Genomic DNA, 17861 nt, shown 5'->3' with positions numbered 1-17861 from the left:
ATTTCCGATCAAGGAGATGTATTCTTAGCTTGTTGACCATTTTTAGTCGATACCTTTACCTTTTTAGTCGGGCTTTTGATTGATTTGACAGATCTTATTTGTTGATTAAACTTATTAGACCTAATTTTATTTATTGATTTCCTCATTTATTCATCTATTTACATATTTTTGGTCAATTTAATGTGCTGTTTATTACTTAATGCTGTCATTTCTTTTTCTATTTTTAGAATTTTTGACTTCTGTTTCCATCTCTGTCTATTTCTATGACAGACATTTTATTGAATTATATTTATTTATTTATCTATCTTATTTTGTTTCATTTAATCTCATCTGATGTTTCCTCATTGCATGTATTAAAGTGTCATGAAAATAAAGTCTGACTGACCATTTAACATTGCCTTTTTACAAAAAAAAAATCTGTTTTGTTTCTGATTTTTTGTAAACCTTTTCAGTTTGTAGTTAGTATTCCGAAGATCTATCTGAGAGTTTTGATGCATTATTCCAGCAAAGGGCCGTTAGCTCCATCCTTTATCCAGTGTATAAATACATAATATAGATATACAGAAGAAACTACCATCAAACTCTCACCACAAGGGAACATAGTTCACAAAGAAATCAAACAAGAAATCGACTTCAAGGCCAACTTTGGAAGAAAAGAGAATATTTCGCTGATCAATTTGACTTTGTGATATATTGTATAGCCTTTACAGCTTCAAAGAAAGGGAGAAGAAGACCTTCATCTTATTGTCAACAAATCCAATGGTTGAGATATAAAAAAAACACCAATTAACTCATCCTATGGCAATATTATTCCTGTATTTAGAGCATCATATATCTGACTCCTCTATTATTCCACTGTGGTCAGAAAAACAATTAAAAGCACACCGGTGATCCAAACCATTGGAGTTTATTTTTATTTAACAGCAAATTCACTGATTCACTTACTCATTTATTCCAGCTTGAGTAACGCTTTAGGAAACTGTTATACTTTCCAAATAGATGAAGATGTCTAAAAATTTGCATGTGCTTCAGACAGTCTTGTTGGTTTTGTTCCTTTCATCAAATGTCTTGCTTTTATGACAATTTCCTCCACTCCTAACACGAAGTATTGCTATAATTTCCTCTTCAGGCTTTAGTAGAAAGAATAAAAGCAGCAGGTTTATTTAATGGCCTACAGATGTAATGTCCACAACATATTTAACTCGCACTTTGGTCAGGTTTGTTTACGGGTCTGCGAGCACGATGAGAATTAATGTTAACATCTGCAGTAAGAATTTTAATGACGGAGCGATAATGATCCAGAATGCTACGCAAATAAAAACACGTTGGCCGACTGCACACCCGCAATGCAGAAAAAACAAACTAGTAAAGCCGAAATCATCCACGGAGCGAAGCGGTGAGCAGCAGCGATATCAAGAGCTGAGTGTTAATCAGAGCCACATGTAAACACCGACCACCACACCTGCACTTCACCTCCAGCGTTCACCTCATTACACTCAGCTGCTGCGACACCTCCAGCACAGCAAATGGAAGGTTTCTCTATGGCAGGGTCAAGGTTTCCAAAGGCGGTAAAAAAAAACAACAACACACAGATCAAAAAGCGTGAAAGTGCAGCCTAGAAAATAACACGGAGCATAAAAGGAACCGCAGAAATGTTATTATGCAAAAAGCCGGGCGATTTGAGCAATGAGTAAACTCTGATGAGGCCTAGCAGGAGAAAGGCCGACCGATCCGGCGTGGGCTGGGTGAGCAGGCGCAGGAAAACCACAGCGCAGCTAGTAACCTCCCCGCATGAGGTTTGAAGGAAATAGCTGACCTCAGCGTCTCCCCCACCCCAACTCCACTGGAGTTGTGGTAGCGGCTGATTGGAGTGGGCTGCGATTGTGGGAGGAGGGGGGATATTTTCGAGAGCAAGGCACTCCAGGCACGCCATGAATCTACATCCTAGTAGGACAAGTCATGTAGGAGGCTGTGTGTGTGTGTGTGTGTGTGTGTGTGTGTGTGTGTGTGTGTGTGTGTGTGTGTGTGTGTGTGTGTGTGTGTGTGTGTGTGTGTGTGTGTGTGTGACAGTTAGACAAGGGATTAAATTAGGAAAGGAAATGAAATATACTGTCCATTTGCATTGAGAGAGTGAAGCAGTGGTTCCATGCAGAGTGTGTGAATTAAGTGCACATGTGTAGCTTTAAGTGCCAAACACAATATCCCATAGCACCGAAGGAGACCACTTCCATTTGCACTTTTCTATAAGTCATAAAGTTACAATCAAGTTAGCTTGCAGTGGGCCAAAGCCTTTTAAACCATGTGGGCCTAATGTGTTCCTTACGTTGCAGCTGGTGTCTTTGCGATGACCTCCATAACATAAGCTCCAGAGGTGATGTCAGGGAAGTCACGGTGTCGAGTCTTCAGCTCTTTGGCTAAGCTAGCAGCGAAAGAAAGGAGAGGAGTTGCAATTTCCACTCGTCTAAGCGTTATACAGAGTTGCGATTCTGCATATATTTCACTGAGAATCCACAGAAAAGTTTGCAACTCACGCTGGAGTGAGAGTCATCATCCTCACACCAATATACTTCTTCTTAGCATCTGTCCTCCCTGCAGACACACAACAGCACAGTCCAATCATTCATCCTCTCAACTGCTGGCTTTTCTTTCAGTATATGCTAAAGAAATATGACTTTCGATCAAATTGTCTCATTAATCTTGCACTTCTCGCTGCATCGTTTGCACATATGCTCATCTACATGTTCCATCCTGTTTTCCAGTCTACTCATCATACAGATATTTCATTTAAATCCACGTACACACGTGGACAAAATTGTTGGTACCCCTCAGTTAAAGAAGGAAAAACCCACAATTCTCACTGAAATCACTTGAAACTCACAAAAGTAACAATAAATAAAAATTTATTGAAAATTAAATAATCAAAAACAGCCATTACTTTTGAATTGTTGATTAACATAATTATTTAAAAAAACAAACTAATGAAACAGGCCTGGACAAAAATGATGGTACCTCTATAAAAGATTGAAAACTATTTGACCAGAGTGACATGATTAACTCAGGTGTGTCATTTAATTGACATCACAGGTGTTTCCAAACTCATAATCTGTCAGTCTGCCTATTTAAAGGGAGACAAGTAGTCACCCTGCTGTTTGGTGAAAAGGTGTGTACCACACTGAACATGGACAACAGAAAGCGAAGGAGAGAATTGTCCCAGGACATCCGAAAAAAAATTATAGACAAACATCTTAAAGGTAAAGGCTATAAGACCATCTCTAAACAGCTTGAAGTTCCTGTGACAACAGTGGCTCATATTATTCAGAAGTTCAAGACCCACGGGACAGTAGCCAACCTCCCTGGACGTGGCCGCAAGAGGAAAATTGATGACAAATTGAAGAGACGGATCGTTGGAATTGTATCCAAAGAGCCCAGAGCAACCTCCAAAGAAATTAAAGGTGAACTCCAAGGCCAAGGTACATCAGTGTCAGATCGCACCATTCGTCGTTGTTTGAGCCAAAGTGGACTTCATGGGAGACGACCAAGGAGGACACCACTGCTGAAAAAAACTCATAAAAAAGCCAGACTGGAATTTGCAAAAATGCATGTTGACAAGCCACAAAGCTTCTGGGAGAATGTCCTTTGGACAGATGAGACCAAACTGGAGCTTTTTGGTAAGGCACATCAACTCTATGTTCATAGACTCAAAAACCAAGCATACGAAGAAAAGAACACTGTCCCTACGGTGAAACATGGAGGAGGCTCAGTAATGTTTTTGGGCTGCTTTGCTGCATCTGGCACAGGGTGTCTTGAAAGTGTGCAAGGTACGATGAAATCTGAAGACTATCAAGGCATTCTGGAGAGAAATGTGCTGCCTAGTGTCAGAAAGCTTGGTCTCAGTCGCAGGTCATGGGTCTTCCAACAGGACAACGATCCAAAACACACAGCCAAAAACACCCAAGAATGGCTGAGAGAAAAGCGTTGGACTATTCTAAAGTGGCCTTCTATGAGCCCAGATCTGAATCCCATTGAACATATGTGGAAGGAGCTGAAACATGCCATTTGGAGAAGACACCCATCAAACCTGAGACAACTGGAGCTGTTTGCTCATGAGGAGTGGGCCAAAATACCTGTTGACAGCTGTAGAACGCTCATTGACAAATACAGAAATCGTTTAATTGCAGTGATTGCCTCAAAAGGTTGTGCAACAAAATATTAAGTTATGGGTACCATCATTTTTGTCCAGCCCTATTTCATTAGTTTGTTTTTTTTTAATAATTATGTTAATCAACAATTCAAAAGTGATGGCTGATTTTGATTATTTAATTTTCAATAAATTTTTATTTATTGTTACTTTTGTGAGTTTCAAGTGATTTCAGTGAGAATTGTGGGTTTTTCCTTCTTTAACTAAGGGGTACCAACAATTTTGTCCACGTGTGTATATGCTGGACTAGAACACAGTGTGAGGTAAAGGATGAAAAGCTGTAAAATACAGAAACAACTTGATGTGTTCTGGCATCTTTTTCTGTGCACTTTATTTGCAATGTCAAAGTTCTATTAGGTAATGCTGGGCGCAGATTCATAAAGCTTTTAATGTGCAGAATATATATTAAGACAGCACACGGAGATGAAAAAACAACAAGCCCTGTGCTGAGTTATAGCTCCTTTGCTGCACATCCAAATGGGATCTCGGTCCAAGTCTTTTGCCTTTTACGCTTTGTCTTGGTGATTGATTAGAAGCAATAAAATGAAAACATGACGAGCTACTTCAGTCAGAGCTCATACCTCTGGACTGCCTGTCGTATGACTCGGCCAGGAACTGTCGGATCTTGTCGGAGGGAATTGCAAAGGAGATGCCGGCCGTCACTTTCAGGGTGTTGATGCCGATCACTTCTCCGTCCTAAAACAACAAACCTCAGCTTAGCGGCTGGTAGCAAACTGTGAATCATCATCTGCATGTTAAGATGTCATGAGAACATAAAAATGGGCTTGGTCTGCTGTAAGGATAAAAAATGGCTCACCAAATTCACCAGAGGCCCTCCAGAGTTGCCATACTGTGAAGCAGAAGGACATATCACTTATTATTTGTGCGTTTAAGAAACCAAAATCTAATGGGAAGGAATCTGCATTCATTTACATTAATGATGGCGTCAGTCTGGATGTAATCCATGTCGGAGTTGCGAAGGCCGAGCTCTCTGCCCCCTCGCTGAGTGGTGCTGACGATTCCTGTAGTAACTGTGTTCTGGAGGGAAAACGGGCTGCCGATGGCGACCACAAACTCCCCTGGTCTCAGGTCGGATGATCGGCCCAGCAACAGAACCGGAAGCTTGGTCTGCAAGTTCAACACACAGAGGGACAACACGTTCAAGTTACTAGGATCTCGCATGCAAAGAATGCGTAATTGTTTTTGTGTAATTTTGCAGAAGCAGCTTTCAGGATGGCAGCAGTGTTTGGTCTACCATGGCCTGAACAGTGGTGGACACATTCATGCCCACATTAGGACAGCTTGTATTCCTTTGGGTGATCCCGTCGCTTTTCATTCTGAGATATTTTTAGTTTATGACCAACTATGCTGCAAAACTAATGACTTTCCCATCAGCCTGTGTTAAGCTGTCTCCATGCTAACATGCTAAATTAATGCTGCAAACCTCTTAATTAAGCATCAGAAAAGCAACACTTACATTCAATGTGCTGCTTCACCAAGCTGCTAGCTTGGCTGCAGACTATTATTCTCATTAATGTTGCAGAAAATTACAGACATTTTCCAGATGTTTTTGAAATGTGACACATTTCATGGAAGAAACCTGCAAAAAGCGGAATAACAAATCACTGGTCCATGCGAGAAAAGGTGAACTAAGGACGATTACAACTGAATGTTTGATGTCTGAAAAAAGTTTAATTACATCCCAATATTCCAAAGAATGCTTCAAGTAGCGAAAGGGTGTTATTATGGTATGGCAAGGTAAATGTGATTATGTCTTAAGGAACACTGGCACACGTTAGCTTAGTCTCAAAGGATTTCAGAGTCAGAATAACTTCAATGACGGCGTGCATTTATCGGAAATCCCCACCATTACAACACTCCCAGCGGGATAGTTGGTGTATAAAGAATAACAACGACATCTAAAGCGGTGCCAGCGAACTATTGTGAACAGTTTATGTTAATTCAGCACGAGCATTTTGAAATTAAATCGTATTTCTTCTGCTAGTACAATGTGGTCGGCATAAAATGTGAGACTGATGTGGAAATACCGTAGGTGACCACATTTGGCTTTGTATTTAGCAATCCAGTTCATCTGTTTTATTTCAGATTCATATAGTATAAATGTGGAATTTGGTGACTGAATATTAAAAGTTATACTGTTTTTTCAACTTTCCTAGCCAGCAGGTCTCGGAAATCACAAGTTCAGTATTGCTCCAGCTACATTTACTCTGCTGAGCTTTACAGGCTTCTCGTGATCATGTGTTTCATGAGTGGACAGTAGGAAAATAATTACAGCTAAACCGCAGCTCTTTTAAACACAGCCCACTCGATGCTGCATGGCAGGGCGCCCACACAAAAACAATTACTCCCTTACGGCCGCAGGGAGAAGCGGCGTCGACGCCAAACAACTCCAAATACTAATAATCAAGATCAAACGCATGTTTGTTGGATTGAAAGTGCAGTCCAGCTGACAAATCATTCCTAATGGTGAATGTGAGCCAACAGACCACAGATGCTGGAAAACTGACTGATACGCAGCAAATAATGACTACCTTAAAGTTCTGGTTGGGAATGTTACACTGGGCAATGGAAACCAGGCTGCTGAGACAGACAGAGAGGATATATTTATCCATCCGCAGTGACAGTTTCCTTCTCTGAATGAAATCATCAGCCCACAGTCAAAGCTCACAAACCGCCACATCACGCTGAGTCTGTGCACAGGCTGTACCCGACGACCAGACGGCACACGAGCACTATCTTTGAAAAAAAAAAGAAAAAAAAAGAGGATCTGTCCCAAGTGCTGTGTATCCATTTTGTTTACTCTGGGTTATAAATAGGAGCCAGAGAAGGCTGCAAGGTAACTGAGACAGCAACACAAGTTGGCACACACAGACAAAAGGATCTATGTGAAATATGTAGTCCAATCACAAAGTATGTTACTCTCAGCCATAAATCACGCTGCCTACGCTGCACATTTATGGCTGCTGGCAGATGCAGTCTCAATAAACAGACAGCAGACGCCTCATTCTTTAAGTACTTTAAGTGAAAATTGATTTATTGGAAAACATCTAGGGCAAGAGTGTCAAACTCATTCTAGTTCAGGGGCCACATTCAACCCAGTTTGATCTCAAGTGGGCCGGACCAGTTAAATCAGAGCATAATAACCAATAAAAATAGCCACAACTCCAATTTTTTTTCCTTTGTTTTGGTGCAAAAACATACATCCTGAAAATGTTCACATTCAAGGAACTATTTTTTCACAAAACATTATGAACAACCTGAAATTTCTGCAGAAAAATACATTCAATTTCAACAATATTATGACTCAGTTTATCATTTACACATTACAACATTTAGATCACAGCTTCTACAAAGGAACAAAACATTTAGTCTCAGGTATCTGGAACTGCACGATATAGTATTTTACTTTATGATTAAAAAAAAGATGAAAACAACAAAAACAAGACAAAATATTACAAAAATGAAACACAAAATAACAACAAAATGCAACAAACTACACAAAATTGAGACAAAAATTGGACAAAAAGTTACAAAATGACAAAAAAGTAGACAAACAACAAACAAAAAATACAAAACAACAAAAATGATGCACAAAGCAACATATAAAGCGAAACACAAAATTTCAAAAATAAGACAAAAAGCACGAGAGACACAAAAAATAAACACAAAACAACAAAAACGAGAAACAAAAGGACAAAACCATGAGACAAATGATAAAAGTTGGACAAAAAAAGACAAAAACAAGACAAAATATTACAAAAAAGAGACACAAAATAACAAAAGGACAATCTAGTATTTTACTTTTTGATCAAAACAACTTCTCATGGTCTAGAAATTTTTTTTTAAATTTATGGTTTCATAAATTTACAAATTACAGTTAATGTCTTCTTCATAATTTTTACACACTGAGGGCCGAATTGGACCCTCTGGAGGGCCGGTATAGGCCCATGGGCCACATGTTTGACACCCCTGATATCGGGCATACGTCTGATTCTGCGTCAGTGTGTTGAACGTCGCTGTGAACGATCTTGACCCCGGAGGTGAAGTTATTATTAGAAGACAGCAAAGATAGTGATAGCCAGTAACTGAGGATAAGAACCTTTACCTCACATGCACGCACCGACACGGACACGCAAATACAAACACGGCTGCAACTGACACGAGCGTCTGAGGAGGCCGTGTTCCTGATTCCTGTGGGCTTCTTATTAACATTGCGGGGATGTTGCAAGGGAAACATGGCAGGCTGAGGATACAGGAAACAAGCATTTGGCACACGCTTTCACACACAAACAGACACCTGACACAGGAGTAGCAGTGTGTATAATCGCCCCCGCTCGCCTTCTCCCGTCACACTCCATGTGAGATAAGAGTCTAACCAGATGGAGAAGGGAAGCAGGACTCACAGCTGAGAGAGAGAGAGAGGAAGGACGTCAGGTGGATACGAGTCTCTGCCAAGACATTCGCTGCCCGTCACCATGATTATGATAACAGTTAGTGATACTGGTGGTGCCATGGTGACTGTTGCTATCAGGTGAAAATGCCAGGTTTGAGGAACCCTCACACGATTGGAAAGCTGCTTGTAAGCCCCGACTCACCCACACAAAGTCACACTGCGTTCAGAAAAACCATGCACACAACACGCAAAACACAGGAATCGCCCGCCAAGCAAACAGCGCCTGGGTGAGAGTTCAGAACAAACGTTAAACATGCACACTCCCCAACATTTTGCAAGACCCCGCGCTTACATATCACTTACTAATTTTTACTAGTCAGCAATCTGGAATGACTGGTGGAAAATCACCTCGCCATGTGAACCCGCCTTTCCTGGCCACCCAAGTGACTCACCCTGCTATTTCAGAGGAAGGTTAACGTCCACTGGTGCTTCACCCAAAGACACTATACTGTAGGCACACTTAAAGGAAGGAGGCAAGGTGAAGCAAACGCCACAAACCACAGGAAGAGCGTCTGAGAATGTGAGATGAATAACTCACATGTGATGTTACGTCGACGCATGCAGTCTGAGTTGGCAGAAACAAGCTTATGACCCCAAAAAGTATTTTTGGTTTTAAAAAAAAGCAGCAGTTTGAAAACATATCAGAGAAAATAACTCACACCCTCTGTGTAGTTTTTGGAAAAGTCTGATCTGATGTAGTGTGAGGATAGCATCTTGTTTCCAAAAATGAGAGGTTCTTGTTTTGTTAGGATGGAGACGGCCTCCCATCGATGACAGCGGAGATTATTCTCTTTCATGTCTGGAAGGAAGCCATGTTCACCACGGTCTTAAGATAAGAGAAGAAGTGGAGCATCAGACTGAGAGAGGCAGGGAGGACTGAAGAGCTTTGTTTGCTTTGACCAAAGACGTAAGGGGGCACGTGCTGAGAAGAATTCCAACATTTTTTACCTTTTGAGTTTTGATTCAGCCTTCAGACAGATTTTGCAACATCGTGGTGAAGGGACAACAGCGTGGATAAGCTAACAGACAAACGAATCACTTTGAAAATAGCCGCAGAGTTACTGTAGAGATTGATCATTGTTTAATGTTTCAGCCCCAGTCATTTGGAGCCTCATTTAAAAGCCATTACACTAACTACTGTTTTATGAGCGGACCAGGTGCAAACTTTAACTCCAGTCAAAGCTGGGATGGACGGTGGTTTAATAGTTTCTGAGGCACACATGAACACACAAGGAGGCCGGAGGCCGAAAACTGAAGTCTGTAAATTAAAACCCACACACCTGGCACTGCTTAGATATACAGCCAGACCACTTTAAAATACACAAATTCAGACAGAGGAGTTTTGGTTGGGTCAGCGCGTGACCCCGAACTGCATTTAAGCACAACTGTAGTCGCTTAAGCTCATGTGTTTCTTTAGTGACTTCAAAGCAGGAGACTAGTTCTACCGTGCGAATTTCACAAGCACAATAAGGTACAGGATGTTGCTGCCGAGGTCTGAACTTGTGCCCTGGAGGTTGTGCTAATGCAGATATAAAATGGGGCAGGATTCAGCACGCACTACATAACATCAAGACTGAGGATCTGAAGATCAGGCCGAAGGGGTTGGAAAGAGGGGATTCCGACTGTGTTTGAGTGAGTGCTTGTAAGGCATGTAAGGGGCTCATTTATGTGCGCATGACTACCTGTTCGTGCATGTTTAGAATGATGAAAAATCCTAATATGTAGGTGAATGTTTTAACTATGATTTGAGGAAATGTCACAGAGGTATGTGTAAATCAAAGTGAACACATGAAGAATGTCTCGCTTTGTAGGTGTCCAAATCACGCTGGGTAAAACCATATCCTTGCTGACACCAGTACGGAAAACCACTATGGCTTCCATATGTTGTCGAGAAGGTTTTCTGGTCTGTCTAAGAGCAAACATATGCCTGCGAGTTTCGTGCGTTACGTTTCACTCTGTGTAGCTTTGCATGAAAGCTCACGAGGGCTCGAGGGCGTCTCGGTTCTGGCCAGACACCACAAAACTTTGAACTGCACAAATCACAATGATGAGTAGATGAGGTCTAATTGCCAAAGGCCTCATTTGCTTCAGGGAGACTACATGTGGTTCATTTCTCTTTTACCGTAAGTATTAGGTCATGCTTTTATTTATACGGTTGACCCAACCTCTTGGCTGATGTGTGTTGGGATAAGCTTTCAGCATACATGTTTTACAAAACGAGTCAACAAGTACATTGGTAATAACCAGAAAAATCTGGCTGTACCCCAAAACTGTTGCACTTCAATGTTCAATTTTATGTTGTGGGGGCTCCATGGTTAGGTTTCAGTTCTGTTCAAAAATGACTTGGTTAGGTTTAGGAGAAGCACTTTATGAATGGCGTCTTTGTCAATTCATAACAATTTTTTTGCAGATGTGGCTTTCTTTGGCTTCATCGGGACGTGACCTTCAGTGCACATTGATGAGAAGATGATGGATGAGAATCAGCACCTCCAGGTCTGAGGCCATGTCGATTGAAGTAGAAGTTTAAGTATCTTGGAAAATCTTTACAAGTGATGGAAAAATGGAGCATGAGATGGTCAGACGGGTTAGAGGCGTTGTACTTGACCATTGTGGTGAGGAGGGTGCCAAGCTGGAAGTTGAATCTCAACATTTACCAGTTGGTTTTTGTTCCAACCCTCACCAATGGTCATGGGCTCTGGGTAGCAACCAAAAGAATTAGAATGCAGATACAAGCAGTCGAAAGGGGTTTCCTCTGTAGGAAACATGGACTCAGCCTTAGAGACAGTATGTACAAGAAACTCGGACATCAAGTCGTCTTGAAGTAGGGTCACAGCTCAATCAGGTATTTGATTAGGGTCACTCCAGGGCGACTTCCTTTGGAAGTTTTCTGAGCTACTCAGAACTCACTGGATGGATTATACATCTCATCTGGCTTGGGAATGCCTTGGAATCACCAAGGAAGAATGGGTTGTTTAGCCTGCTGCCACCACAGAATGATCCTGGATAATCACAACTGGATGGACAGACGGACGGACGGACGGACGGACGGACGGACGGATGGATGGATGGAAATGGTCATAGTTAAAATAAATGACCACTGACTGACTTGGAACCAGAAAGGTTGATAGATTTTTTGGTATTTCTTGTATCCATCCACTAACATGTCCTGCTAATAAAGATTTTATCAACATCACCTTACATCCTCCTTTGCTCTCATCATAAGACAGCAGCTGGATAACACTTTCATTTTAATATAAAGGTTGCTTTAGAGCAATCGCTGAAATGATTTTTTCTTAGGTGGACAGTTTCCATCTAGTTTGAAACTGATCAATTTTTCACCGGCTGCTCTGTGCCTGCAGACATAATCATGGCAAAAAGTGAAACCTGCAATGGTAATACTAACTCCTATAGGTTTTATATGTCTAGGCCAGCTAATATGTGGTCTAGACTATTCTTTATATGGTTGGGGGAGCACATTGGAATCTCCTCAATCAAATCCCAGTGTCCCAGTTTAGGAACCAGAGGTTTATAATCCTGCATGTATGTGTTGCACTTTCCTAAAGCCTACACACCCAAACTGTGGGGTATACATGACAATAAAGGAGTTAGTAGATAATAAAAGGCACGGCTTGCTGAAGGGTGTCTTTTCACATAATTACTCAACATTTGTTTATTTTAGTGTTGTAGTGTCTACATATGGAGAGAGTTTTAAAGGAATCTGTACAGGGTTTGAGATATCAGCCTCTAAAAACAATAGAAATGAGTGGAATTTAACTCATTGCTACTAGTACTTTGAAGCATAATCAAATAATCAAAAGCAACATATTTTTTCAGCATTAAAATCACAAAGTCTTCCTGCTACTTTTAATAGACACAATTTCCTAAATAGGGAGTATTTCTAACATCCACAGGGAGATCTTTGGATCAGTAAACTTCTTTGAGGAAAGACATGTTGATGCTGATGATGGAGGGTCACAAACTTGGCCAAATAAAATAAAAAAGTGTCTTCCTCTCTAATGACACTAACTCAGTTTTTACAACCTTACATCAGCAGTTGTTACAGACTTGCAGAGCCAAAAGACGTATGATAGCCTTGTGTCATTTTGTGCAAAAATGAAAATAACTGACAATCAGGGTTATCTCAGATACACTATTGTTTCTCAACCATGTGATTATAGCCATGTTTGACGTGAAACTTTGCTTTCATTCCTCATATGCGTCTAAAGTGACGTCACTGACTGGTAAACCAACAGTTCTGGGCAACGCAGCTGCCTGTCCGGCGGGCCTGGAAAACAATTACGCAGCCAAAAAAGTAGGCCAAGAGAAACTATATCAGTGTGAAACTCTGTGTGTGTGTGTGTGTGTGTGTGTGTGTGTGAGCCTGTTGTCTTTGGCTCGTTTCCAAACCGGCTGCATCTCTAAGCATGGGAGCCATTTTAGTTGCAGGGGCAATAGATGAAGGAGAAAGGACAGGTCAGGAAGGGAGGAGGATGTGATTCATTTCCCCTCTGTGTGTCTCTGAAGGACGACATGCAGCGTCTTTCCACCGGCAGTGGAGCGTGTCCTCCACGTCTCTTCGTCTTGAACACAACACAAGATTTTAACAATTAATTGCAAATTTACTTTTGTTGGTCAATAATGTTCATTTGGGACCAAAGATGAAAAGTCTGCTGCAGAAACATTTAATCAGTGTTGCTGATGGACAGATAAATGCCTGAACACATGGCTGCATGGAGGCACATTTCTCCTCTTCCCACTCTGCACATAAACACAGACACACACACACACACACACACACACACACACACACACACACACACACATACATATTCCAATAATAGTCCAGTCCAAACCAGAACCAGGCAAATTTCCCAGAGAGAATGGTTTAAGACTCTTAATACTAGGTGATGGGTAACACAAACAGTGCCATTGTTTCAGTGGGGGACCATATGGGAAACATGAGGCCTGCTCCCCCTGCCACAACACAATACTTGTAAAGCTGATTTTAGTACGAGGGTTAAATTAACGACCCATTTATTGGAGTTGCATCTAACAGTTTTAGTGGGATTTAAGTAATCCTTGAGCCATCTTATCTTCACACTGCTTTCTTTCCATCTTAGCACAGCGTCCAATTTACAGTGATAATGACGGCAGATTTACCGCTCAACATTTGCAGGAGTGTTTGAAGCAGCGAGTCCTTGATTTTAGGCAGAAGTAGACAAAAGTAGTTTAGTCTGCAAATGTCAAATAGCAAGATGAAATCACCGCTGTTACATGCAGAGTTAAGAAGCTGTGAACTCATGTGTGGAGCAAAGGCTTCATGAAATGCAAAAGGTTCTAAAACATGAATTTTACAGCTACATGATATCACACAAGATCTGCATGTCTGAGGCAAAAAAATGAGGATTAGCACTAGTCAATGCTGCGTGAAGAAGACATCTAGATAAAACCATAGCTCGGTCTTGTATTGCACTACAGTATACTACGCAGTATTATGAGGAAGACTACTTTCACACCATTATTTAAATCTAAAATAACACTGCTTAATGGTTATTAGAGGAAGACATGCTTGGACAACAATTAGCTCTTAACCCTAAAACATAATAGCAAATTTGAAAGGTATGTTGTCTTTCCAAAATTGCCAGAATTACAATCAGAAGGTGTAAAACCTGAAAGAAATCAATACATTTTCAATTTTAACATTGTCTTTGAACTACTCATCTGTGACAGCCTGTTTGGTCAGGAAACTTCACTGAATCTAAGCTTAAAATAGCGATATTTTGTCATTAGACTAAACTACAGGCTGCGTTAATCAAGAGCAGATAGGAGAAAAATAAGGAAACAATTAGAAATATATAAGTAGTAAAATATCTGTAATATATAGAATCACAATTTTGCCCCAGTATTAGTAGCACCTGTGAGCAAAAGGAATTAAATTGCACATGTTTATTCTCAATGTTGATTTTTTTTTTTTAGAATAATCAAAAAAAAATCTGAGCTAACATGGCACATTCACTGACATTAGGTAAATATCGAACTGAACAATAAACACTGAAACATCAACAACAATATCAGTCCATTACAATATTCTGTTATCTTCTTGTAAAATGATTCATACATGCATGGAAGTCATTGGTATTCATGACTTTTCCATAGAACTGATTGATATCATGATGTAAGCAACGGCTTTGTTTATATTTTCACCGGAGTTCCAACTTATGGCAAAATTGACTTACATAGGAACGGAACTCTGATGTAAGTCGAGAATCCCCTGTATTTCTAAAGAAGAATAAGGCTGGATCCTTAGGTTTTTATGGTCCCTAATACATTACACTGTCATCTTCCTGGAAGAAAATGTGTTTTTTTTCCCCCAATTATAGCTGAGAATGCAGATTGGCTATATGGGAAGATCATTTTTGGGAGACGGGGTTGCTTGTTCATCACAAATCATCAGTGGCGTTCTCTCTATTAATGACTTCTACAACTGATGCTTTCCAAATATCTAGCAAACATTCAATGTCATCACGAAACCAGACAGATTCGTTAGCGGTGGCCTTGTCATGTCATCTTCAGTGGTACTTCTTGACTTTGACAGAGCTATCATATCAAACCAAAGTATGTATGATCAGTACTCTCTTCCAAATGGACCTATATCAGGGTAAAGTACGCAATATTTACATTTATCAAATCTACAGGCCTTTGACTTTACAAAATGGACTAGCAAATATAGAAACACTCTAAAGCTGCAGGTGAACAAAGCCAAGCTGCATCTGCATTGTCAATAAGCATCCAAACCCAGTAATATGACCGTGCAGGCTAATGCCATAAAATGATAGATTTGAATACGTGAAATGATACTGAAGATTCTCTGCACAGTTAACTAAAGACAATCCATGACAGTGCAGTCGCTTCCAAGTCTGCGGGGCTCAATATCAGTCAGCATGAATAAATAAACGTCCTTCCAAGTCAGCAGGTCTTTAAATCAGAGTGAATCCTTCCAGATAAACACGAGCACGTCCCACATGAGGACGAGGGGACTTTAAAAATCGGCCGCTCCATCTTTATTGTGCTGTTGCCACATCACATTAGCCTATTAGCTCACATAGTCCTCCAGACACATGGATGCATTTTCCAGGCCTTGACCACATCGCCCCTTTTTACTTTCTTTCTCTCTTCCCCCCATACTCTCTTCACAGGAACAAGTGAGTACGGCACTTTTTCCCCCTTCCCTTCCCTTTCTGAAGTTCCAGCTGCTGTAGACAGACTAATGTGTTCCCCAGAGCTGAGGGGTAGACCACAGCCTCAGGAACCGACTGGGCTTTGCTACCAATAAACTGCAGTTTCTCACAGAAAGAGGAAAGAGAAAGAAGAGAAGCAAACTTAACTTTAAACTTTCTCACCCATAAACAATTGTGTCATTGGATAATTTTATTGATTATCTTTGGCTGCGTCTGTGCTGACGTTGGGAGTTTTTATTTAGCTGAGAGAAGACGACAGGGATGGAGCAGAGGGTGGAGGCAAACTGGTTGGAAGATGAATATAGAGGTATAGTCAGGACTAGATTTAGTAATTTTGCTACAGAATAGTCCATTTTGTGCTTGTGAACAGAGGTTTTTATGAAAACTAATCTGGAAAGCTGACAGAAATAAACACAACTAAAATCTGTGGGCCCACTTAACTTTTAGCAAACAAGTGTTTTCATAAGTACTTAATTTACCAAATATTTTCCCAATTCTGACTAATCATTTGGCCTCTATAACATCAAATATCAATCAGAATTTTAATGAAAATATAGTCTAAAATCCCTAAATTTCTGCTTGCAGATGTGTTAAAACGAGAAAATTTCATTTTCCGAAGCTTCAGTGTGAGGACATTTAGGCATTTTTACTTAAAACCTTACTTTAATGTTTGATTAATTCCAAAAATGCTTTTCTGCTGATGAGCTATCTATTAATTGCCTATTTATTGCAGCTGTAGTCTCAGCTATGTACTATTAATGCAGTCAAAGTCCACATACTATATATATATATATATATATATATATATATATATATACAAGCATTAAATATATGCTATGTACTATTTAGTTTACTATGCATTCAAATTTGTATTTGTATTGCTGTCTTTCACAACACTATAGTGACAATAAAGCTTCTAATTCTGTCTTACTCTGGAATCTTCCACAGTGGAAAACAGTCTTCACAAGCAGATGAGATTTAGTTACAGTTAAGTGTTCATTGTAATTATTCGGAGCACTTTCTAGGACAGATGATCTACGTTGCCTTAAAGTTACAATCAAAAGTGTCTGAGCAAGCGAGTGAGTGGGCGTTGAGTAGAAGGTTGAGATGTCAAATTCAATTATTAAGTGCTTTGAAATGAAAATATGCTCTCATTTTAATGAGATGTGGAGACTTGAGGACAACTGATTAGCACTTTTCTCATGAAGATGTGTAACCCGAAGGCTCCAGAGTGTATATTGGCATCTTTCTTTTATCTACACCTTCAGCAAACTGTGCTTAAATGAAGAAAGAATCCCTCAAAGTTCAAATTCAGAGTTATCGCTCTTTAGGTAGTGAAATTAAATATCCTGTAGTGACAGGTTTAGATGACTATAATTACCTCTTTTAAAAGTAATCTAAAATGACAACTTTGCTTGCCCTCCTGCACTCTCATTATGCCTCATCCATCCTTTAATTTCCCCATGTATTAACTCTCACTAGTTCCAAATATTACACACACAAAAACCCCACATTAGTAGAAATGCCAGCTCCATTTAAATCATGAGGCCTTTCTTTTTTGGAATGACCACATGTCTTCTGGGGCTGCAGCACTGACTCATGGTCTGGATGAGCTGCTCAGACTTCACACAATGACCCACACTCTCTTTCAAAACAAGTATACTCATGATGCTGAATGTGTTTCCTACCAATGTGACACCCTGGATACATCTGGATGTCATCTGATTACAACAAACCCGCTTCATTACAGTCACCTGTTGTTTACCAACCAGTTAGATAATGAGGTCGTGCTGGAAAATGCTTCACAGAAATTTTCCTTTTCTATACAAACAAAGACTTCTGCAGTGATGAAGTGTTGTTAAAGTGTCTTCAGTTCTGCTCAGGCTGTACACACCAACCGTTTGTGGGGCAAACAAATCAGGGAAAGCCCCCCGAAAGAAGAGCAGCCTGT

General features: G+C 40.4%; 1 protein-coding gene across 1 annotated transcript in view; it reads right to left on the bottom strand.

Annotated features, from left to right (window-relative positions):
• The window catches only part of LOC110957643 (serine protease HTRA1A-like), a 30650-nt gene that overhangs the window by 963 nt on the left and 11826 nt on the right, over positions 1-17861 (bottom strand). Inside the window, exons 4-8 of the mRNA XM_022203775.2 lie at positions 5132-5326; positions 5016-5048; positions 4780-4894; positions 2532-2589; positions 2324-2419 (exon numbers count right to left, since the gene is read on the bottom strand). Coding sequence (XP_022059467.1) covers positions 2324-2419; positions 2532-2589; positions 4780-4894; positions 5016-5048; positions 5132-5326 — 497 coding nt within the window. The remainder of the gene's footprint in view (positions 1-2323; positions 2420-2531; positions 2590-4779; positions 4895-5015; positions 5049-5131; positions 5327-17861) is intronic.

This window comes from Acanthochromis polyacanthus, chromosome 15, assembly GCF_021347895.1.
Source record: "Acanthochromis polyacanthus isolate Apoly-LR-REF ecotype Palm Island chromosome 15, KAUST_Apoly_ChrSc, whole genome shotgun sequence".
Taxonomy (NCBI): Eukaryota; Metazoa; Chordata; class Actinopteri; family Pomacentridae; genus Acanthochromis; species Acanthochromis polyacanthus.
The sequence above is the reverse complement of the archived record's forward strand: the minus strand, read 5'-3'. Positions and strand labels throughout refer to the sequence as shown.